Source organism: Ursus americanus, chromosome 7, assembly GCF_024610735.1.
Source record: "Ursus americanus isolate L20-20 chromosome 7, mUrsAme1.1.p, whole genome shotgun sequence".
NCBI classification, from domain to species: domain Eukaryota; kingdom Metazoa; phylum Chordata; class Mammalia; order Carnivora; family Ursidae; genus Ursus; species Ursus americanus.
The window spans coordinates 62,348,365-62,373,496 of record NC_142133.1 but is presented as its reverse complement, the minus strand read 5'-3'; the positions used below and the strand labels follow the sequence as shown (position 1 = coordinate 62,373,496).

The 25,132-nt window shown below is 38.0% G+C and overlaps 1 protein-coding gene across 7 annotated transcripts in view; it reads left to right on the top strand.

The window, feature by feature from the left end:
- The window catches only part of LCLAT1 (lysocardiolipin acyltransferase 1), a 260,122-nt gene that overhangs the window by 181,506 nt on the left and 53,484 nt on the right, over positions 1 to 25,132 (top strand). For all 7 annotated transcript variants that reach the window (XM_087863748.1, XM_087863750.1, XM_045809142.2 and 4 more), the window contains one exon: positions 4,476 to 4,592. In XM_087863748.1, the coding sequence (XP_087719874.1) occupies positions 4,476 to 4,592 (117 nt within the window). The remainder of the gene's footprint in view (positions 1 to 4,475; positions 4,593 to 25,132) is intronic.

Genomic DNA, 25,132 nt, shown 5'->3' with positions numbered 1-25,132 from the left:
TTTTAAACTACATATGTAGGCCAAGAATGCCAGTGCATCTCAAGGAATTCTTTAAAAGATTAAAAACAAAATAGTCTTTTATCCTTACTAAATCAGTGGTTCTCACACTTTTTTTAAAACACAGGTCACTTTTGCAGATGAAGCTGCCTTTTGCAGTGTGGGATTTAAGACAGATTGAAGAAGTGTTGTGGTTGAATATTGGCAGGGTGGGATAAGCTTGGACAGGAAGCAGTTCTGCAGAATCCAGCTCAAAAGAGCAAAATCTGAAAACTGTTAATTCCCTGGTTACTTCAAGAAAGATACAGCAGAATCTGAGAAGGATCTGGTAGATAAAGGTCTGCTATACAAGAGAAGACAGACTGAAGCAGGGTAGAACTGAAGACTAAAAATCACAAATAGTATGGAGGGCCAGAACAGAACTTGTCTTCCGAATTCTCAATACCAGATGGTGGCAACTGAGAGCTACTGAGAAGGACAACCCTTAGAGCTTTAGAGGGGAGAACATACCAGTTCACTATGTGGACATAATAATTTATGGAACCCAGTACCTACAAAGAGTTCAAGATGAAAAATACAAACTACACAACTATTTAAGTGAATGGGTAACTGAGCCATACTATGCTACTAAGGGAGATTCAGGTATTTTGGGAAACATTTACCATTGACACCAAGGGAAACATTTACCATTGACATCTGTTACAGATGGAACTGAACTAAATGAACAATGGCAATTTTTATTGAATAGTATTATGTATTAAAATATATGCTTACTATATAGGTTTGATTTTTATAGTGAAGATTCTAAAAGTAGTGGGATCACAGAAGATAATACTGAGGATAATATTGGCTGCATATTGTTTAAGCTTGAAAATATATTATAGGTTGTAAATTAATTGATTCCCAGAGCTAAACTATCATTAGGAAGTTCTGATGGACAGACAGCTGTATTTAAATCTTATTTAAGAATGTATAATACTTCAAATTTGGGTGTTGAAATACCAGCTGTATTATAGAAAATAATTTACTGGGATGATAGATGGATTGATATTTGTGAATGCCAAAGCGGACACTAAAGAATGTCAACTTTGGAAGTTATTTAGTAATTAAAAGCTAATGGAAAAAAAGCTCTGGGATTGCTGCTACTTTATGGTATATCAGTGTTAAAATGTTTATGTATTCGATCTTCAGAGCCTATAAAATATATATTTAAAACTATTTTCAGTCTGTATTTTTTTTCTCAAGTGTCTTTGATGAACTTAACATCTAGTGGTATATTTTCAGGGTCCAGAGTACTCATCATTACATGATGTAGTCGCATATTTTTTAAGTTAAAATGGTATTTACATTTTAAAGCCAACTTTCAAAAGTTAGACTGTTTGCCAAATAGAGAAAACAGATCCTGAAGCCTTCAAAAGGTTCTTTCTTTCTTTTTTCTTTTTTAAACGGGATTATACAGGTAGTTTTGATCTGGGATAAATGTTATCTTTGAAAAAGTGTCTGTTAATTCAAGGGTGTTTTTAGTTACCACAGTTAACTTGAAACTTGGGATTTTTAAGCCCAAGGGGAATGTTCTATAATCCTCAAGTTCTGAGTCCAGCTTGCTTGCACATTTTCAAATTAAGTGTGTTTAAATATAACTTTACGTATATTTTATCTTCACATGCTATTGTTGGTTGTAACTTTTTTTTTGCCTAGCCATATATGTGAACTTGGGAAACTTAGAAACAGAAAAGAGCACAAAAGTTGCTATAATCCCACTGCCCATAAACAAACACTATTGTAATTTTGGTCCATTGCTTTTGGATCATTTGGTCACAAATGCAGGCATGCACGCACACACACGTATGTGCATAAGCACACATGTATAGTTTTAAACAATTGTAAAAAGGGAATCACACATTTCTTTGCAGTTAATGTTATATTATCTCTCCTATCATTATTTATTCTTTGAAAACGTGTTACAAAGGGTGGGCAGTTTTATATTATATGGGTTTATTATAGGTATGGTTGTCCAGAAAAACAGAATGAGATGTGTGTGCATATATATGTGTATGTATGTGTGGAGAGATTGAGATTGAGAGAAATTGAGATGGGAGTTGGGGATTTATTTTAAGGAGTTGGCTCACATGGTTGTGGAGGCTTGGCAAGTTAGAAATCTGCAGGGTAAGTTAGTAGGCTGAGACCCAGGGAAGGGTTGCAGTTTGAGTCCTGAGGCAGTCTGCTGACAGAGTTCTTTCTTGCTTGAGGTGGTTAGTCTTTTTCTGTTAAAGCCTTCAAGTGATCAGATATGGGTCACTCACGTAATGGAGAGTAATCTGTTTATATAAAGTCTTCTGATTTAAATAATCTCATTGAAAAATACCTTCACAAAACATCTAGAATAATGTTTGGCTGACTCTCTGGGTACTCTTGCTATGCCAGTTTGATACATAAACTTTATCATAACAATTGGTATACTGTAATGTTGAGTTCTGTTCCCGTGATTTGGAAAGGAAAGCTTTTCTAGGTTTTAACAATTACATTACATGTAATTAAACACTCTTGTACATAAAACTTCATTTAATAAATCAGTGCCCTGAAGCTTTATATACAAAACAAAGCCCCTACTTTCATGAAGCTTACATTCTTTGAGGAAAGACAGAATAAAAAACCAATCAGTTAACAAAAATACATCAAATATTCATAAATGCTGTGCAGAGAAATAAAGCAAGATAAGGACAGGGAGGGGAGTAGATAGGGCACAGAGTACTCTTGTGTAAGGTGGTTAAAAGAAGCCCGTTAAATTTCTGTGTAAGTAAAGACTAACTGAACAAAGCCGAAAATGTTGCAAGTGTGTTGGTACAAGGCATTCTGGGTAGGGGAAAGAACATCTGCACAGACCCTGAAGTGAAAACATGCCCAGCTGGTTCGAGAACACAGAATGGCCAGTACTCTCTTTAGGGTGGAAGGAGTGTTGGCACTGGAGGGTTACCAACAGTGAGCTGACAAGACAGGGGGCTGTGATCAGAAAGAGGGAGGCTAGTGCAGTTACTAATAATCAGAGTCCAGGGGTAAGTAGACAAAGTGGGGATAGAAGGAAAAATCTGTATCTCTTTGTGTCTCTTCTGATTATTATCTCTACCTCCCCACATTGTGACCATATGTTTTTAGAACTACTTGTGTTCCCATTCTACAACAGAGTTCATTTTTGTCTTCAGATCCCCAAAGGCTGTGATGAACTGGAAGAGGAAACTGAAGAGTAGTTAACTACTCATCTTTTAGTGTCCCTAGGATTCCTCATTCCATGGAAGGGCCTTCTCGCTGTCTGTCAAATACTGTTTTGGAGTCCCATGCCCAGGATATTCTCCTCAAATGAATGTGAGAGGATCTTATTCCTTTTCATGTTTATGGCCTGAACTTTTGCCTTGCTGGGGACTGTGAATATTTCTTTAATTCGGTTCTTCAATTAAAATGTAGTGTGACACCTTTTAGAGGCATATTCTTGGAATATTTTAGTGTTGTGGAATCCATATATGGTTTTTTGAGGTTTGAGGACTCTGTGATCTTAAATTTATTCTTGAGAAGGTTGGGTTTATATAGAGAAAGTTTTTTTTCTTGTGACTTGGAATAGTTGTAAATTTCAGGATGCAGCTGAGAGTTGCAGATTCTAACATCTGCTGTCATCAGAAGGTATTTCATGATCTCTCCCAGCACTTGAGGCCAAATTTCTGAACACTACTTTTTCCAAATATATTTGCTGAATAATGGGTTTGGTTCTTCTTGGAACTTATAAAGTTACCTCATGGAATGGAAAAAGAAGTTTTTGCCAACGATTGGAACATATACTTGACTCTGTAACTATATTCAGCCAAACCATGTTCAGATGTTTGTACATGATGTGCTAATCATGTGCCCATTCTGTTGGGGAGTGGTTTTGGTTAGTAATATTAGCATGCTCTGTGCCTGAGCAAGGCAGACATTTCACTTTGCATTGAAGCCCTAAATTACTGGGTTAAAAAAAAAATGTGGAGTTGATATATTTGGTATAATGGCTACTTGTTTTTTTCTGGGTGTCTCGGTCCTTATATTTTATAAGTATCTTCGTTTTATTAGCATCTTTTAGTATTTCAGCTTTTATTATGTAAAGACTATGAAAATTTTGGTTTATTTGTATTTTATTTGTATTTTAGTTTTCATTGTACATTGACTACCTTATGAAATCCCTTAAATAGTTGTAAAGATTTCAATATGAATTTCAGGAAACAGTTATAAAAAGTCCTATTAATACCTTATTATAAAAATTTCAAAATTCCTAAAACTCTACGATCTTTGTTAGGGACTAAAGTGTTTATATTTTCTCATTCGACTCATATATACTATATTCAGTAATTACAGATGAATTAACTGCCATTTTATCAAAAAAATCATCCACTATTTCCTTATCTCACTTATATTCCCTTATTTTATGGCTTCTAATAGTCTTTTGTTTTGTTTAGAAAACAGCAAGGCTCGAAGTAATGATTTCGCTGAAAAGAATGGACTTCAGAAATACGAGTATGTCCTACACCCAAGAACTACAGGCTTTACTTTTGTGGTAGACCGTCTAAGAGAAGGTAAGCACCCATCTCAAACGGCTACGTTTTTATGTAAGTGGCAAGAATTGTTAAACTTTGTATGTAGCCCTTCAGAATTTACAAAGCAATTTTTCATGCTTTTTCTCCAGATATAAGATACTGTGTTTTTATACTAAGTTGACCCCATGTGCTAATATGTCTTATTATGTATTCTTTAGAAATATCAGAGATATCTTTATAAAAATTTTTTTCTCCTCTAATAGACAGAAAATAATATAATTAGACTGTCATTCCATTTTTAAATTTTTTTCAAAGCACCAAAACTGTCTTGAAAGTATCTTAACACTTACACTATTGTTCTTTGGAGCTTAAAAAGTATTTTTGCGTTTATTATTCCACTCGCTCCAACAAATGATTCTGGTTAGTAGGAAGGCAAATACTACCTCCATTTTATAGTTAAGTAGAACCGGCGTCCAGGGAGGTTAGTAAATTTCTGTAGGTGAAGGGTAGAACGGCATTCTTCTGCTTCCTAGTTTGTAGCTCATACTACCACCTCACACTTCCTCAAGAGCCATGTCTACCGATGGGCATCTCAGGACAAAGTGATTCCACTGATGGTATCACATCCATTTAAATCTGTACGTTTTCATACTTTTTATGTAAAAAACCAATTATACATTATATTTGTAGGTTATATATTGATATATAGATGTCTTGAGACAAATAACACATATGAATATATATGGAAAAGGAACTATCCAGAAACATGCTGAAGTATTACTAATTTTACAAGAACGATTTAAAGCCCAGAGTCACCTAGTGCAAGAGATATTTAGTTTGCATGTCTCTCCTCTCCACTCTGATTTCTACCAAGCCATGTTGTATGATGATGACATCTATGACAAATTATCACCCTCATGTAATGATTGCTGCATTGTCATAAAACTGCTTGTGGTTAACATGAAAGATGTTGAACCCCATTATATAAGAAAAGGTATAAAGTTCTTTCTTCTTTCCCTAATAGCATCACTGTTGTTCCTTTAGGGTTAAATGTACTTTAAGATACAAAGTATAACCTCAGTTAATGAACTCTACCAGGATGAAGCACCTTTACAACTAAGTACCTATGATTTTTTAAAAAATGTGTAGTCAATACAAAATTACATTGGTAGAGTAAACTAAAAATGTTGTCCCTGTTAGTTTGGCTTGCTCTTGAAATTCTGTGGTCATAACTAATATGAAATGGACTTGTGAGCTTGATGGTCTTATTGCACATGAGTAGTGAGTGTCCATCTACCCAATGAAGTCTCTGCAGAACACAGTTCTTCATGCCTATGGAATGGGACAGGGAGGCACCGAGACATTCAAGTGGTGACTTTTTTTTTTTTTCCAAATGTGGTACCGCTTAACTGTGGCATCCAGCTTAGGCTCACCCTTCTCATTCAACAGTATGTTTTCTATTTCCTCACTAATCTGATAGCTTATAGTATTTAATGATTTCTTTAAAGGTATTTCTGACATCATGGAACACATTCATCTCCTAGATTTCTCTGTAAACACAAGCATGCTATTGGAATACATCTTTTACTAATAAAGATCTTCCTAAATGTAGACAGGATAATAGATTATCTTATAGTGGATAAGGATGTATCTGTAGAGCTCTCTGTTCTGAAATCTGGAAGATATTTTAGTAGTAAGCTGATTTATAACTTTGGGGAATGTGTGTTATTTAGTCATCACTCAAAGTACCAGTCAACAACCACAGTGTGTAATTTTTCCTGCTAGAACTGGCAACTGATTCCACCCCGCCCCCCCATATTAGTAAAAAAAAAAAAAAAAAAAAAGAAGAGAGAACCACAGTTAGATGATTCTATTTACTTCACTTAGAAAAGAATATATTATACACTATAATACTAAAAAAAGCAATGTGATTATAATAGTAATAGCAGCTAACATTTATTGAGCATTTACTAAGTACCAGGCAAGGTGTTAAGTATTTTATATGCATAAGGTAAATTAATCCTGACAGTAACCATACATGGTAGGTACTGTTATTAATATTCAACTTGTAGGGCAAAACTGAAGCAGAAACTGAGGTGAAGAAGCTTGTCAGAGTTATTGGAATCTGGTTCCTCTGACTGAATATCCTGTGCTCTTTCTCACTATAACTTAGTGCCTCTTGTATTTGTAGTATGATATAATCATAAAGCACTTTTGTAACAATAGTGAACTGGATGGTTTTCCTCAAAATAGAGTTTTAAAAAGAAAGAAAAAAGAGAAGCTAAATGGTCAGATCATGGAGGGATGGTGGTTGCAAAGGAGGAGGTTATGGTTCTGCCTAAGATAAGGGGAGCAGGCATACCTAGGAGGCCTCAGGTGGAGAGTCAAGGTCAGCTCCACTCTAAGGGAGCAGGAGGTGGTGCCAAGCAAACATAAAAAGTTTCATCAAGGATCAGAGGTGAAAAGAACCTTAGAAATCATCTAGTCCGGAGTACCCTTCCTAGAAAAGAAATCAAAGCCTCAGAAAGGGCTGAACCCAATTTTCTGATATTTAGGTCCCTGAGATCTGCTTTTGATAATCAGTTATGGGGGGAAAGAAGCTCTCTGTTAAAACAAATGACCATTATAAATAAATTATTCCAGTGGAATCCTAGAGACCATGTATTAAAATGAATTATCATAAAGTAACATTTTCAGTGCTCACACATATAACTAAATTCAGCGTTGCTGACATCTGTTTGGCAATCAGCGCTAATGGGCGCATGAGAAGTTTAGGACATCAAGAAGCTAAGGATGAAGTCTTACCAAGAAGGACTGAATAAATGAAAATGTAAAATGAGGAAAATAGCTTCTGCGCTTCTGTTCAGAATATATTTCACTGAGATTAAGAACATTTAGAAAACACATACTTATCCTGAAACATAGCACCCATTATATAATGTTATACAGATGTTTCGTTCCTATAGTAGTAACTGCAAGAAATTTACCCTGGGTACCTTAAATTTCACCATTAATGTGCTTACTTTATACTTTTATTAGATCATAACCTTTTTGAGGGTATGGAATGTTCTGTACTTAGTGACTCAATCAGTATTAGTTGAGTTAAATATTTTTTTCTTTTATCTGAAAAATAAGACAAGCATAGTGTCCTAGCATGTTTTTCTCAGTGTATATTACACTGATAGATCTCGGTCATGGATGATTTCAGGTGTACCTCTCTAATCACAACCTTTCAGTATGATTATGTAAATTTTTTCGGTACTAGATTATCCCAAACCCAAAAGGAATTTTCTTTTTCTTTTTCTCTTTTTTCTTTCTTTTTTCTCTTTTTTAAAGATTTTGTTTATTTGAGAGAGAGTGAGAGAGAGAGAGAGACACAAGCCAGGGGGAGAGGCAGAGGGAGAAGGAGACTCCCTGCTGAGCAGGGAGCCTGATGCAGGGCTCGATGCCAGGACCTTGGCATCATGACCTAAACCAAAGGCAGATGCTTAACTGACTGAGCCATCCAGGTGCCCCCCAAAAGGAATTTTCTAACTTAAAGGAAAAAAGGCTTTTACGTTAGTAAGTTTTTTTAAAATTGATGGTTATAAATTAATCACATCATTTTAAACTTGTAATTCATTCTCACCCAAAATTAGTTATATTATCATCATCTCTGGTGCTTCATCATTTTTAACTATAGCTTTACTCTTCTTTGATTTTATTTATTTATTTATTTATTTATTTATTTATTTATTTATTTATTTATTAAAAGATTTTATTTATTTATTCGACAGAGATAGAGACAGCCAGCGAGAGAGGGAACACAAGCAGGGGGAGTGGGAGAGGAAGAAGCAGGCTCATAGCGGAGGAGCCTGATGTGGGGATCACGCCCTGAGCCGAAGGCAGACGCTTAACCGCTATGCCACCCAGGCGCCCCTACTCTTCTTTGATTTTAAATAAATAAAGATTTGGTCCCACCATTACTTGATTTTGTTAAATGTTTTATAAGCAATTACTGAGCTATAATCATGCAATAATTACTTTCACCATTAGGCGGCACAAATGTGTACATTTGAAACAACTTGAAGTTAGGTTGAAGTAGTCGGGGGTGAGAATAAAACACTTCCTATTTGTTTGAGGGTATGTCTTGTTTAAAATATGACCTTGCCTACAAGAAGTTTACAGTCTTCATGGGTAGATAAGAACATACATGGAAAAATCTAAAAAAACCCCCAGTATTATATAGTTATACAATTACATGCTACATTTTATAGTATATTGTATGTAAATACTTTGCTGAATAATTGTAGGGGTGTTCCGTAAAGAGAGATCATATAGTGTTGAAACACTTCACTTCTCTAAGAAGCTTCATCCTCCTTAGACCTTGTAGACTGTGTGTGATTTGGATAGGCAGAAACAAGGATGGCTGAGGGCAGGATAGGAAGAGTGCAAAAGAGGGCATGGACTTTGGGCCAGTAGGAGGCTGAGCAGTAAACTAGGCACAATGAATGTGATTGAGCTGAAGACCTGTCCTGTAGAATAACAGACAATAGTTAAGAAGGCTGTTTGGACCATTGTTGAAAACTTTCTGCCCCCAAATAATCATGTTTTTGTCATACATTTCTAGCTGAAGTCATTCGGGCAAATTACCTCATATGTTAAGGCTCTGAAACATCATATAGATATATTTAAGTTTTGGGTTTTTTAATTCCAAGTAAAATAATCCATATTGTATTTTTATTTATTTATTTTTTAAGGATTTTATTTATTTATTAGAGAGAGAGAGAGAGAACAAGCCAGGGGGAGAGGCAGAGGGAAAAATAGACTCCCCGCTGAGTGGGGAGCCTGATGCAGGGCTCAATCCCAGGACCCTGAAATCATGACCTGAGCCAAAGGCAGATGCTTAACTGACTCAGCCACCTAGGCGCCCCTAAAATAATCCATATTTTAATTTATGTTTAGCTCGTATACCTAAATTCTGAATATGAAAGATGCTTTCTTTCTACTAATCTAGGGGATACAGGGTTAGTCACTAAGGAAAAAATAAACTCCCACTAGGTAATTTGGATCAGCACATCTGATCAAACTTTTCAGTCTGTATTCAGGGAGAGAGAATTGCTTACTGAACCCCCAGATACCTATATAGTATCTGGTAGACCTGTGTTTGGCTCCCTCATTTTGGTCTACAGTACTCATTTGCTCCAAGAAAGTTGGCAGTTGCCTAGAAAGTAAAAGCAGTATACCAATCATAGATGGCTCAGTTGTCAGTGTTTTCAGACTGTTTTAATTTCTTGACTTCTTGCTTAGTGCACAATCAAGCATGACTCGTCTGTAGCGAATGTTATATGTGAGGGACCAAAGATGGCCAGCAGGAGCCATCACTCTCTGTGGCTCACATTGCATTTGTCCTAGTTGATGAGCCTCCCCAGGATTGCATATCAGTGACCCTTCCTAACAGCTAGCATATTCTAGGAGGCCAGGAAAAAAGGCAGACAGACAAACTATTGAAATATTGGGTGCATTAAATGCCATGCACTCTGACTTTTTCATGTGACTTTTTATTGCCGAAAACTATGAAAAAGGATAAGACCTTTCCCTTATGTTAAAAAAATGTAATTATACAGTAGCTCTCTGACATTTGCTAAAACATTTTCTGAAATCTTTTCTGTTTCTCCAAATTTGCAAATATCTCTGTAGCATAGGAGTTGACTCTCTTTTGAGACTGTTTTACAGAGAATGAAGCTTTTATCTGTTTATGGTGATGAACAGAATACAACAAACCTAAATTAAATTTGGATACTGATCAGTAGGAAAGCACATGGATCAACTAAGTGCTTTGGTCCCACACATTACGAAGCAAAAAGTATTTAAGTTTGCCTCAGCAAAATTATACGTGATTACATGTCAAAGACCTTTGCAGCCTCTCAGGTTGAATCTCAGAATGCCATGGTATGCCTTTAGACCTTTAATTGCATTTCTGTTGTTTTCTTTGTTCGATTTAGTTCTGTCTCATAGCAAATCTGAGCTGCTCTTTTAGGACAGATCTTGGCATTGTGTTAATGAAAAAAAGTCATGATAGCCCTAATGAAAAGTGACAGAAGCCCTATGTTCTGTACATAAAAACAACCATCTAACAAGTACCTACCATGTGCCAGGCACTGAGTCGTTCACGTGTTTCTCTACCCTGCCCATGCAGTGGTAACACTCAGGGAGCTATTTAGAACATAGATGCTCAGGTATGGGCTTAGACCTGCTGAATGAATCAAGTCTAAAGGTGGGGTCCTGAGCTCGTAGCTACCCCACGAGTCACTGTCCTATAGACCACTTCATTTTTATGACTGCGCTAGGCAACGCTTTGCCCCATGCCAGCCCTGAGGAGACGGACTCACTTTAGCAACTTGCCCAGGGTCACACGGCTGCTGAGTGATACATGATTTCAGCTCAGCTCTATTTGATGCCAAAGCCCATGTTCTTCCCAGTATGTAGTAAGTTAACAGTTTTTCTATGCCAAGTGCTACAAAAATGTAATCTTTGTAGGGTTTTTTTCTTTTTCTTTTCTCTTTCCAAGACTTCTCCCTGGTATCCTTGGCTATACTGTGCATTTTGTTTAAATGGAAAAATATATCAAGGGTTTCCTTTTTGTAAAGCACGTTCTTTATTTTTCTGGCTCCTATATTTACTGGCTCCTCCTCCATTTCTCTAATCCTTAAAGCAAAACAAAGAAACATGACACTCATACTATCTGTCCTTTCAAATTGTGGTTCCGTTTTTTTCCTTTTTAACACCAAGTTTCAAAAAAATAGCGTGATGACCTGATTTTTCTCAACAGTAGCTCACTTCCCATAAAAATGGGATATTTATTATAAAAACAATGTTTTTAATAAAAGATAGGAAAATTAATTATAAAGAAGAAAAAGGTACCCATAGTCTGGTCAGTTACTTCTCAGAAATACTGGTGCATACTTTTTGACAGAAACTCTTCTTGTGTTTTTCCACATGTATTCATATATAGCAAACAAAATTAAAATCAGATCATATATTTTGTTTTAGAAAGTTTATTTATGTTCATGTTTTCTCATTATCCTTAAATAATTTTTATAAGTATATGTTAATATAAGCATGTATCAGATAGAAGGACCACTATTTATTAAACTAGTCCTCTATTGTTCAAAGTTAAAACCGCATCCAATTTACAACCCTTATAAATAATACCAAAGTATGCATAAATCTCTGTAATTCTTCCCTTGGGCTATATTTCCAAGTCCAATTACTGAGTCAAAGAGTATGTATTTTTTTAAGGTTTTAAAAGATTTTATTCCTATTCTGTCCTATTTCAATCGGCCACCAAATTCTATTGATGTTGCCTTTTAGAGAGAGACATCCCCCCTTCCTCCATTTTCACAGTGGCCTGAATGAATGGGATCCCCAAATCCTGGCTTTCTGACTGGTCTGCCTCTGGTTTCTTCTTCGCTAATCCATATTGCACTCAGCTCTCAGTCAGCCTTCATGAAGTACCACTCTAATGTAACTGTGTATTGTATTTCTTTGTTCAGAAAATGTTTCTTGGGCACATATGTTATTTGGTCTGCTGAGATACCAAGACACAGCCCATTCCTGTGAGTATCACAAGGTTTAGAAAACAATCATAGTGCGGTGTCATAAGAGATACGAATAGAAAGTATCTCGAGGACATAAAGAAAGGTTAGTGTATCTTTACCTAAAGTGACACTGAAGAGGTGGCATATGAACAGAGAATTAAAGAATTGGCATTTTCCAGGCAGGCAAGGCATTTAAATATTTGCATTAGTTCCATATTTCTTGGTCAAAACTTCTATAATATGGTTCCAATCTACTTTTTAAATTTTACTACTCAGGCCCCCCTTCATGCCATGGGAGCCAACCTATTTGAATTAATTGACTATTCTTGACTATGCCTTATGCTTTCTGAATTTTGCCTCTGGTTAAGTCTGTCCAGGCTAAAACCTGCAGTGCTTTGCTCTTTTCTTTAACCCCTGAATACTATTCTTCCTTTAATGATCTTCTTCTAAGAGTCCATTCCTATTTCTCCTGGCTGGCAGTCATCTGAACTGGTATCTTTTTCCTCTCTAATAGGGCTCAACATAGAGGACCTTTTACTAATAGCTGCTCTAATACATTTTACTTCTTAGCTTCTTAAAAGGGCAGCAGTAGCCATGTCACCTAGGCCATTAGGGCAAAGATTTTATTTCTAAATCCACCGAATACCTTTCCATCCATACCTACTTCCGCTCTTACTAACAGCTGACACTGTTGATTCTTGTTGAAATACTCTCCCCCTCTGGGCTTCTCATTTTTTCTCCTACATCTCTGGCCACTTCTCAAGACTCTTCTGCAGTTCTTCCTGCCTATGAGTCCCTTCAGTGTCTGTGTTCTTCATAAGGTTCTCCTGGGTTCCTCTGTTCTCTCACTCCACACATTCTCCCAGGCCATGTTACTCAGGTTGGTGGCTGAAATGACCAAGCATATGCTCATGGCTCCAGAGTCTAAATCTTCTATTCATAAAGCCCTTCCTTAGTGCAGAGCCATACATGTGACCTTTGTCACCTTGGAGGTGCTGTAGGCACTTCATCTTCAGTGTTGCAAATTAAACTTGTCATGTCCCCCTAAGCTGCTTTTCCTCCTGTATTCCCCACACCACAGAATGCTGGTGGTGTTATGATGATAATGATAATAATGGCTAAGATGGAGTACTTCTATGCTAGGCGTATTCTAAGTGCTTCACATGAACTCAGTCATTTAATTCTTAGAGGAGGTTTTATTATCATCTTCATTTTACGCATGAGGAAACTGAGATACAGAGAAGTTAAGTAATAGTCCAGGATTTCCACCTTTGAAATGGCAGAGCTGGGGATCTGGCTGTGGAGCCTTTGCTTTAACCAGTATGTATTACTGGCTCAGTTACTCCAGTTATAACCTAGGCGTCATTCTTTGATCAACCTGTCATTTTTCTCACAGACAGTGAAATCCAAACCAGTGCCTTTGAGTTCTGTCTCTTCACTGTCTCTTAAGTTCATTCTTTTCCTTCTCACTGCCATCGTATCTCCCCTGAATTATCATACAATGGCTCAGCTGGTCTTCCTAGTTCTGGGCTTGCCTTTAACCAGTCCTTTCTCTACATTGAACTGGAATGTCAAGCCTTTTTCTAAATGAGGGTGGCAGCATGTTAAGTTAGCTGCTCAGGCTCTGGAGTCCAAAGGCCTGGGTTAGAATCCTGGCGTCACCAGAATAAGCAGTGTGTCCCTCAGTGAGCCTTAGTTTCATCATCTATAAAATGGTATAACAACAGTGCTTAACTTTACAGGACTCTTGTAAGGATTCAGTGCAGTATATAGGGCGCTTAGCACAGTGCCTGGAAAAGAGCAAGCACTCAGTAAATGTTATAGTGCAGATCTGATTGTGTCAGCTTCTGGCTGCAACTCATCCCGGGTTCCACAATGCTCCAAGGTTAAATTTACTTTCTTTAACGTGGTTTACCAGGCCTTCATGACCTGGCCCTTGCTTACTGCTTCTGGCCTCTCATCTCCTTTGTTGCATCCCTTTTGTCCTTGCCTTCCTGAACTGCTCCCACTACTCCCAGAGTATACAGTACTCTGGAACCTTCCCTACGAGGGCATAGCTCCTCCTACTAGACTGTAGGTCACAGCTTAGGCGGCATTTCAGTTAGGAAGCCTTCCCCCAGCTGTCTTAGACTTCTGTGTTCCCCATATGAGTGCTTTCCCTTCTATACTTGTCCTGTATAAATGTTTTCGCTACTGTCTTATTCTTGTTTAATTGTCTCTTTCATCTGTTAACTTTCAGTTTCCTGACCTTTAGAATCCAGTCTGTCTCATTGACCATTTTTATCCCCAGGCTTCAGCATAGGCCTAGCATATAATCCTCTCTAAATTTCTTGAACCCATTAGCTAACTGGCTGTTGTATTTTTATACCCTGCTATGTTCCCATGAAGATTTAAAGTGGCCGACGTAAGTATGTATGCTACAATGACAGCAGCACCACAGTATTAGAGAATTAAAGGGTAAATAAGGTTGTGAGGCTGGTATACAAAATATGTGTTATAAGGTTAATATACAAACTATATAAGGTTCTATGTTCCTATGAAATACGGGCCCACAAATTGGCTCTCAGCTTTCTGGCATCTTTTCTAGAGGGAAGCTGAATGGTATCAGTGACAAGATCTGTAAGATGAAAGCAAATCATGTGCTCAGAAAAAGTATGACCGTTTCTGAAGGACTTGAGAGCAGGCTCTCCTGTGGTTCCTCACAGAGGACATTGTACACTGTTGTGACCAGTGTCCTTACTGCGTCTTTATGTTAAATGTCCCACATAGCCTCAGGGCGTCCAGCCACATTGGCTGACAGGAGAATGAGAAAGCAGTTAAGGCGGTCTTCTAAGAGGCCAGAACATCAGGCTATGTATGATTTAGAGTGTCTCAACTCCAAAGGTTTGGAGAGACTGCACATCTTCAACCCATTCTCCATGAGTGGGATTTCACTCAGGTGAGAATTAGTTCACAAGGGGTTTGATTACTCTTCCTAAAGCATTTGTTTTACAGATACCTTGCAGCACGAGTAGACATGTGGGGCCAGGGGCTTTTACTAGTAGGATTCTTGTAGGGACATTGAGAAGCCTACTGAGTGAAGCCTCCTATGTGAAGTAAAGGCAGCCTCACCTCTGAACTGAGGTGGGCCAGTGTGTTTCTTACAGGACGGTTGGATTTTATGTGTTTTTGTGTTTTCTGCGATGCTTAACAAAATGGAGCCTTGTACATAGTCAGTGGACCACTCGTTACCCAAAGCTCAGTCCCTATCTGCCTGGCCTTTCTGGACTGGGTTCTTGCTGTGTGACTCCTTGCCTCTTTTCAGTCCAGCCATGCGGAATATACTTTTCTCATGCTGTTCCTTTTCCTAAAGTGTCCCGGTCATCTGGGTATCTCCTGTTGATCCTTCAAGATGGCTCAACTGACTTTTCAACTTAACACAGACCCCTGACTTCTCCAGGTTTTTGGGGTTCCCTCTTCTTACTCTCGTTTATGCATTTGTCTTAATCACTTCTTTCATTCTCTTTTATAATCAGGTTTTTTTTAAGTTTGTTCTGTTTTGTTTTGTTTTGTCTCTCTCTCCCTTGGACTCTGAACTCCTTTAGGGTAGATAACTGTGTCTCATTTATTTTTCTATTTGAGCCCCTAGTGTGCTGTCATGTATATTACAGGTACTCAGTATATTTATGGTTTGTGCAAATTTTTGTAGATGATCTATTTTCAGCATCTTACACATACATATGCATTGCATATGCCTATCTATGCACATCTGATTAGTAATGCCCCTATCCCTTTCAGTCTAGTGATCACTCAGCAAATACTAACTCACATGGACCCTTTCATTGCAACAGAGGAGAGATTTATGACCCTGCTAGAGGGCCACATAAAGCAGGTGTACAGTCGATAATAAATACTGTCTTAGGACAGTTTTCTTTTTTTAATTACCAAAGAACAAAAGAAAGGCTGATTTTTTTTGTTGTCATTATTGTTCTTTTTAGCTGACCTATGTTTTTATAAGGGACATAACAAAAGCATGTTATTTTAACTGAACAAGGTCTTGGCATTTGGTCATGTAAAAATCAGTATGGGATTGGGGTTCTTAAGTAGGGTTTCCCTAGTTTATTAGTATTTCTCTCCTCAGTGAGTTTCAGATTCTGAAATGGTGCTAAGGAGACGGTCGTTGCAGCCTAGGGCCTTTCTGTACGGCTTGACTTAAGTAGGAGGAAAATCTTGCCCTGGGGCTATCTGCTATTTCTCTAACACCAGCCAGCTATGATAAATGCCTGCTAGTGTGGCAGGCAGGCCAGGATGATAATGAGCACATGTCTTATGGCACCATTAATAAAGATTCTCGAATATATATTCTGGTATCAGTTAGGTTATCATTTTCATAGGAGAGTGAAAATTATATACATGATGTATTTTACTCATTCAGAAGGCTTGTCTTTGCCTAAATACTGATGCTCTGTTACAATGTTTATATTGTTTTCTTAAGAGTAACATGCTGAAAAATGCTGATAACTGTGGCACTTACAAAATGTGTTTATTTTAAAATTCACCATGGTGGAAGATGCTGTGTAAGTAAAATTTGTGGAATTGCCTTTGAGTGAGAACTTTCTGCAGACTGTACCCTGATTGCGAAGAATATCGTTACATACATTAAGATGTTCTGTCGGTTTTCCCTCTGAAGGCAGAAGTGAGAGAGAGGGCGTGACAGTGGTGGTTCTGTCACCGGGTGGCAGCCACACACTACATCGTTATGTCCTTATAATGTATTGAAGCGAATGAGAAGAATTTAGGTGCAAATACAATATGTATGTAACAATATGCTTTAGTTTCCTGTTTGTGTGAAAATCAAATTTATTCTCATGGAAGTTCAGTTGTTGGCCTGAATCTAAACCCTCTGGATCCTTGAATCCAGAAATTCATTTTAACAGGAACTTATGACTGCCTTTCCGTTTTATGTAGTATGTAATTTCTTTGCGGATGTGTTATATTTCTTTTTTGGGTTTGTCCAAAAAAGCTTTGTTTCTCCTTTATTCTGGGCACGTGTCCATTGCATTATTTACAAAAGGTTATACCTTTTCTCTTTTAGCTTTACAGATTTTTTTCTTCCTTATTGAAAGTATTTTCTATGGTTTTTTCCACTTGCTAGGACCTTTTCTTATTTTTTAACTACTTTGATGTTTGTTTTGAGTAGTGCAAAGGTATTGTTAAAACAACACTGTGTGTGTGCTGTGCATGTGCACGTGCAGACCAAGGTCATGTGCCTTCACTTTTTAAAAATAGATTCTGATCAAAAATCAGTCCCACAAGAACATGGAACTAAATACAGAAATTGTTATTTAGTAATGTTGAAAAATGGACAGCTTTCTGAATGAATCATTTTCTCCCTTTTTCCTGCTAGAATGTTATATTTTTACATGTGATATAAATTATACTTATATATAATGCCATTATATGTATTTTATAACATAGGCCCCCTGTACTTATCATCCCCATTGCTCAAAACACCCAAAAGCACTTTGTCATAGAATCTGTTTGGGTTTTGTTTTTTTTTTTTTTAAGATTTTATTTATTTAAGAGAGAGAGAGAGAGACAGAGATAGCAACAGAGAGCACAAACAGAGAGGAGAGGGAGAAGCAGGCTCCCTATGGAGCAGGGGGTCCGATGCCAGTACCTGGTTCTGTCCCAGGACACGGGGGTCATGACCTGAGCCAAAGGCAGATGCTTAATTGACGGAGCCACCCAGGCGCCCCGTCCTGGTGCAGTTATTATAAGGTTGTTCCTGGGCAACTGTAGGAAGGGTAAGATGGAAGAATACTAGTAACTTTCTAAAATTAAGTTGCTTTCTCCTAACAAATTTATGTAGAGAGGAAAGCATATGTGTCCTCAATGGCTTTCATTCCCTCTGCACAAAAATATTACATCTGACCACATAAAGGAAATTCCAAGATTCTCCTACTTGGTGAGATTATTGACTTGGAGAGTCTGGTAGAGCGTGCACATACACTCCACGTGCCCATTTTACTGTGCTTATTTTGTGAGAATAACTTCATGCAAATACTTTTCATCATGGCTTAGTCATCTTTTTCATAGGAAGTGATAATGGAAAGAGAAACTAAAGTAACCACTGACTTACATTTATTTCTCAATTTTTGTTTTATAAAATACCTCTTCCAGGTATAGTCTTATTTGAATGTAATAAACTAACAGTAATCTACGAGATGCTAGATTCTTTTCATTCTAATATTTACATGAGAAAAATAGCTGTCTTAAATCTTTGGGCAGCAAGCATCCTGTTTGTGCACTTTTTTGTCATCGTTGTTTTCTTGTTCGTGTGGCAGGCCTGTTGTGGGGACTAAAATACTTCAGCAAATACTTCAGTACGGTTAAGTAAATATTGGTCTGTGATTCCTTATTTATTCTAAACAGCTAGCCTTTGATATTGTGAGGATGTTTTACAGTTTCTTAGATAATAATGTGAGATATTTGTGTTGAGAGCTGTTTGTCTTATTTGTAGGTTAATAGCTGCTTTCTTTGAAGTGAGAGATTATATCGCCGAACACTGTTCCTTCTTTGGATTAGTTTTGCACCGTATGGCTGTAGTCTGAAAGTAGTTTGGGGTTTCATGTGGAAACTTTTGACAGAACTTTTGAGGCTGTTTTACAAAAGTTTTGAAATCCTATATTCATAGTTTATGATTTGTATTTCCCATTTCCTCACAGATTTGAAATGGCCTTTAGCAGAAGATAAATAAGTAAAACATGGCCGCCAGTGCCAAAGTATTAGAGGATATGTGTGCATAGGCCTTGAAGGGAAGGCATATTATTACCCAAACTGAGAAAAACTGCTCTAGTCAAACATGAACCTTAGCAGTGACTTATCAGAAGTCAGGGCACAAGGGGCCTTCCTACATCTTACTCATTGGGGGTGAAGTTCCTGGTGATTTACAGTGGTCATGAACGAATTTATAGCAGAAGAAGTGTTAGACAGTGCCTGTTCTAGCCATAGTTATCATTGTTCCTGGGTAGCAGATCTGAGTTCCTCAACCAGTTAACCAGCACTCCTCAAAGCTGGACAACCAACTATCCTATTTTTGCAGACTGCTCTTAGATGTCATTGTTACAGAAGGTCTACCACTTGGCCATGCTCTGCTTCTGCTCAGGAGAGGAACTTCACACTATTGGTGGGAGTACATGGAAATTACTTTGCACATTCTTTTCTGTGTCCTAAGACTTACTTGCTTTCCTCTAGGACCCAATTTTAACAAGTACACTAGGTTCATAATAGATCCAGATGAAGTTTCCAAATAGTTTACCAATTAATTTTTGTAAAAGAAATTATTGATAAACTTTATCAGTAAAAACATAATACATTGATCCCAATATTAGTTTCCTTAGTAATTCAGGTAGACTGTAGCCACTACTTAATGTTACTGAATCAGTCATAACGAAGGCTTCTATTTTAATAGGTTAGGAATGGACATTGGTAAGAGCTACAGTTAGGAAAGACTTGATAGGAAACGCTGATTTCTGTTTAGACTTGACAGACGAATAGAGTTCAGGCAAAGAGAAACATTATAAAAAGTTTGTTCTGTAATGTACTATTATTAAAATTGTGACTAAAGGTGTTATTTTTAAATATTCTAAAGAAAGTGTCCTTTTTTGGTTAAGTGTATGTAACCTGAATCTTAGGTGAGTCCTGTGTTTTATATTTAATACTATGTGATCAAGGCATGCTGGTGACAGCATCAGAATAAAAAATTATGAGCACATCCCTATACTCACATTTGGAAAGTCAATATATGATCAAGTACCACAGAAACAATTTATGAGTATAGAGTAGAGAAGGGTTGTAGTGAGTAAGGGAGAGAGTTTAGGGAACTGGACCTTGAATTAGCTCTTGAGGAATAGTAGGATTTAATTTGGTAAAGAAATTGAGAGAACAATCAGCGTTGGAGATCAACAGTGGAGACTGGTCTGACTGAAGGCCAGAGTTCATCTAAGTGGTAAGAACTGAAGTTAGAAAGGTTGTCTTAGTTGTCAGGAAGCCTCACTTCGAACAGAGTAGAAACTAAAGGGACTCGGAAACAGTGGGAGTTTCAAAGTCGTATTTGTGACTATAAATACTTGGGGGCTGAGGAGTAAATAGTTCTCTTCTCAGTATTCTAAAAGAATTGATTATCTTGGAAAGCAGTTTATTACTTGTTCTCAGTAAAGGAAGATCTTTTGGCTTTGTCATCATCATAGTCATCGCCAAAGAGTCCTATTTTGAGCTTTCTGCATTAATTATGGGCAGTTTAAAGGAAGACTCAGTAAAAGTAATTGCATCTCATGGGTTTTTTTTTTTTTTTTAACATCTCTTTTGATCCATGAGTGAGGTATTTACAGGCTGTATGATGGCATATAGTAGGAAAAAAGTATGACTCATCCTAATTACAAAACTGTTTCCTAAGAAAGAATCATTGGACAAATGTCTTATTTATGTCTTTACAAATGGTTTTGAGACTTTAAAAAACATCTTGGCTTTTCTGTATATAGCTGTAAATGGACATAATTTTATATTTGCAAATATTGATTTATCTAAATAAGTCTTTTTTCAGCAGTAATTGGCCTTAATTAGCAAGGTCAGATGCTCATGGACTTTAATGGATTCATTCTCTGAAACATCTGCAACTTCTCTGAAATTCTAGGTGGTGATAGACTCTTTGTTTGCAGTCTGAGGTGGTGTTTGTTGACCTTGGTGAAAGTAGTGTCTCAGTAATGGGGGTTCCAGAAGCCAGATTTGAGTGGGATGAAGATGGATGTGAGTGGAGACAGCAAGTTTAGGTGACTTCTACCAGGAGTTTGCTGCTAAAGGAGAGAGCAGAGCTGAAGTGATCACAAGAAGGGGAACCGCTGCATCAAGGATGACCGGGGAAATATTTTCAAAGGTGGAGAAAATTCAGTAGAGGAAAAGCTGGAAGTGAAATGGATTCATGATGGAGCAGATTTCCTCAGAAATCACAAGGGGACAGGAACAGAAACAAAGATAAGGGGATTTCTCATTTGCTAAGGCAGGAGGCAGGGCTGAGCTTGAATATATATATATTTTTTAGGAAATAGGTGGCAAGATAGGGAGCCAGGCTTTGATGGAAGACCGTTCTGTCAGATCAGAGGTTAGGTCATCTGATGAAGAGGGTTGGGTGTGTAGGACACAGAGGTGATTAATCAGAGTCTGGAATAGTTGCTGTGGAAAATGAGAAAAGGAAGCTGATAAAAACAAGTGAAAGCCGCTGAGCTCTCTGACCTCAGGCTACAGGCCCCATCTGACTTCCCACCTCAGCTTTAAGCTCCATCCAAAGTGGTGACTCATGTTGTCTGCACTGGCCTCCCTTTTCCCCACCGCCTGCAACACTTGGGTCTCTTCTGCCTTTGATCACATCTACCTGTTCTTTTATGTCCAGCTCAGATAGATCATTTCTCGATCTCTTTAGCTGGAAGACCAATCCCTCTAGTCTTCTACAACTGTTGAACCACTCTTAACGAATCACATAATTTGCAAATGTATTTTATCTTCTTTCCTAGATTGTAAGTTCCTTTGGAGTAAGAATCATGGGTTTGTCAGCCTGCAGCCCTCCCTCCCTCCCTCCTTCCCTCTCTCTTTCTCTTGCAGTGCTACTGTACTGTTCAGTAAATATTGAATGACTAAATTAAGGCAAATCCACTACAACCAAATTGTATAAGAGAATGCCGGCCTTCTATAGAAAGGTACTTTGTCAGAATTCTTTACCAGGCATATCTACTCAGAGAGTGCTATTTTCTCGAGATACTTACTTTCCCTCTCACACTAACAGTGAAGTATTTTGTATTTGTAGGTGATTACTCTAACTTGGTGGCTCAGGTTATTTAGTGTTTAGATTATTTGTATTCTCCTGTATTATCTGTGTTCTCCCCAATCTCTAATGTGTCCACCACTGTTGATTATGCAGCTTTTACCTTGCCTTTCCTATTGGTAAGGACGCTAATGCCATAATATACCACCCATCCAAAGATTAGGCTTCCTTTTTAAATTCCTTTTTAGTTTCTCAGTGATTCACCGTACTATGCTGAAGGAACTTTGTGTACCAACTTGAGCATTTTACGGGGTTTGGCTAGGAGATGGACACTCACCCTGAAAACAATAAAGAGGCAGCAATTACAGAAAATGGCAATGTTAGACAGAGCAAAGGATGATGGAGCTTGCCTGAGAATTCTTTGCTTTTATGAAGCCTTGATTCCCATTGGCTAGGCACTCATAACATTTTCATAAATTGAAGCACATTGTTATTATCACATAAAGGTCATCCTCTTTTATATCACTTCAGAAGTTTAAATAATTCAGATCTTTGTATCCTGCTGACCATTTTTCCTGCCCTATAAACCAGTTCATTTTATTTTATGCTTTTATTAGCTGTTTTGTGTTTTTATCTAAAGTGTTGGCCCACACGAATTTAAGATATAGCTAAGTTAGCCAACAGATATAACTCGCTATTTATTGGACATTAATTAGAAGGAAATTATTGTGGCCTTTTGTTAAAATAAAGCTCAGTATAGCTGACCCTTGAACAACACGGGTTAGGGGTGCTACCATCCCCCCACCGTGCCACCGTCCCCCCACCCCCTCTTTCATAGTAAAAAAAAAAAAAAAATCCACATATAACTGACTTCCGAAAACCTTACCTGATAGCCACCGGCATCCTTACCAATAACATACGCAATTAACACATGTTTTGTATGTTACATGTATTATATACTGTATTCTTAGAATAAAGTAAGCTAGAGAAAAGCAAATGTTAAGAAAACCATACAGAAAATACGTTTATAGTACTGTATCAAAAAAATCCATGTGTAAATGGACTTGTTCAGTTTAAATGTATGTTGTTCAAGAGTCAACTGTATTTAGATCTTAATTTGCATTACAGAGCTGTATTTGGCATTATTTATTTGAGGAGTGAAACCAACAAAAGTTTCTCAGATGCTTCTAATGCCTCTTTTGCCATTTTGGATATAGAGATTCAGAGAGCAGTCCTAACTCAGATTCCATTTCTGTAAATCCCAAGATTGTAGGTTTCATCGTTTCATTGAGGTGGAATGGAAGTAGCCTTCGACATCACCACTACAATTAGCAGCATTTTCCTCTGACTGCTCTTGCCCCTCCCCAAGGCCAGGACAGCACGCACTTGAATTTTTCCTTATTTCATGATGCTGGTCCACCCACTGATATCCATCTCAGCCCCCAGTGCAGTCTCTGGCAAGATATTGCCAAAACATTATATTCTTACCTCAGGGAAGTGTGGCCAAAACAGATAAAACCCTCAAATTCTACATCTCTCTGCTGGAATTGGCCAGGGTGGGCCAATGTGTCATTACGCGAAGAGAAGAATATGCAGAAAAAAGAGGAAAAGAAATCTTGCCAAGCCAGCTGCCATCATTTTTGTGGCAGTTTCTGCCTATATTGTTAAATTTCCACTCATCAGATTTTTCAGGCTGCTATGTATTGGTATATAAATATAGATCATTCATAGTGCTTTGTTTGGAAAATTGCTCAGGATTTTAGCTTTGGTTTTCTTCCTACTGAAATTCTTATGTAGGGATATCTGAAGATGAGAGGAAAAGGGTCCTTCCTACTTGTGGCCACCTCTTCCGTGAAGCTTCCTGACACTGTCAGCTGGAAACAGTTATTAGCTTTCCTCAATTCCTATAGCATTTTAACTCTACTTCTGTTAAGACACTTGAGTTTGTAACGTACTTGCATACAATAAGCCTCTCTTTTCTATGCTAGTAGCCCATTGGTTACCCTGTACTTGCTTCCCTTTTTCCAGCCTTCAATACATACAGCCAACAACAGCTATGTTATTGCAGTTGTTGTTGTTGTTGTTCTTTTTTTAAAGATTTTATTTATTTATGTGACAGAGAGACAGCCAGCGAGAGAGGGAACACAGCAGGGGAGAGGGAGAGGAAGAAGCAGGCTCCCAGCCGAGGAGCCCGATGTGGGACTCGATCCCGGCACGCCAGGATCACGCCCTGAGCCGAAGGCAGACGCTTAACGACTGAGCTACCCAGGCGCCCCTGCAGTTGTTGTTTTGTTGTTAATTATTCTGGTTAGCCAATTCATATCTAAAATGGCTTTAATATTATTAATGAATCCATTCAGGAGATAATCTTTTATAGGTACAGATGCCACAGGAGATCACTATTTTGTATAGTGTAGAGATTGGTGGCATATGGTCATACAGTATTCCGGGAGGTTCTCTGGATTTCTTGTTTTAATTTTCTAGTTCATTGTCTTCATTTGGACAGTGTCCTTTCCAAGTAGCAGTAGTTGCTGATGCAGCTTAGAAAAAAACCTTTCTGGGGCATCTGGGTGGCTCAGTCGGTTAAGTGTCTGCCTTCGGCTCAGGTCACGATCGCAGAGTTCCAGGATCAAGCCCCACATCGGGCTCCCTGCTGTGTGGGAGTCTGCTTTTCCCTCTGCCCCTCACCCCACTCATGCTCTCTCTCGTGTGCGCTCTTTCTCAAATAAATAAATAAAATCTTAAAAAAAAAAAAGAAGAAAAAAACCTTTCCATGACAATTAGTCTAATTTTTTTCTACTTTACTAGCCCCACGTTCGGCTCCCTGCTCAGCGGGGAGCCTGCTTCTCCTTCTCCCGCCGGCTCATGCTCTCTCTCTCAAAGTCTAAGAAAGAAAAAGAAAGAAAAGGAAAGGGGAAGGAAAGAAAAATCGATCTTGTGGGACCCCTGGGTGGTTCAGCCAGTTAAGCATCCAACTCTTGATTTCGGCTCAGGTCATGACCTCATAGTAGTAGCATCAAGTCCCGTGTCAGGCTCTCCGCTCAGCTGGGAGTTCTGCTTGAGATTCTTGACGCTTCCCACCCCACTCATGCATGCTCTCTAAAATAACTAACTCTTTAAAAAAAACAAAGAACTTGTGACTTTGGTGATATCCTTTGCTACTCATTTGGTGCCCATGAACTAGGGATTGGGAAAGGAAGAAC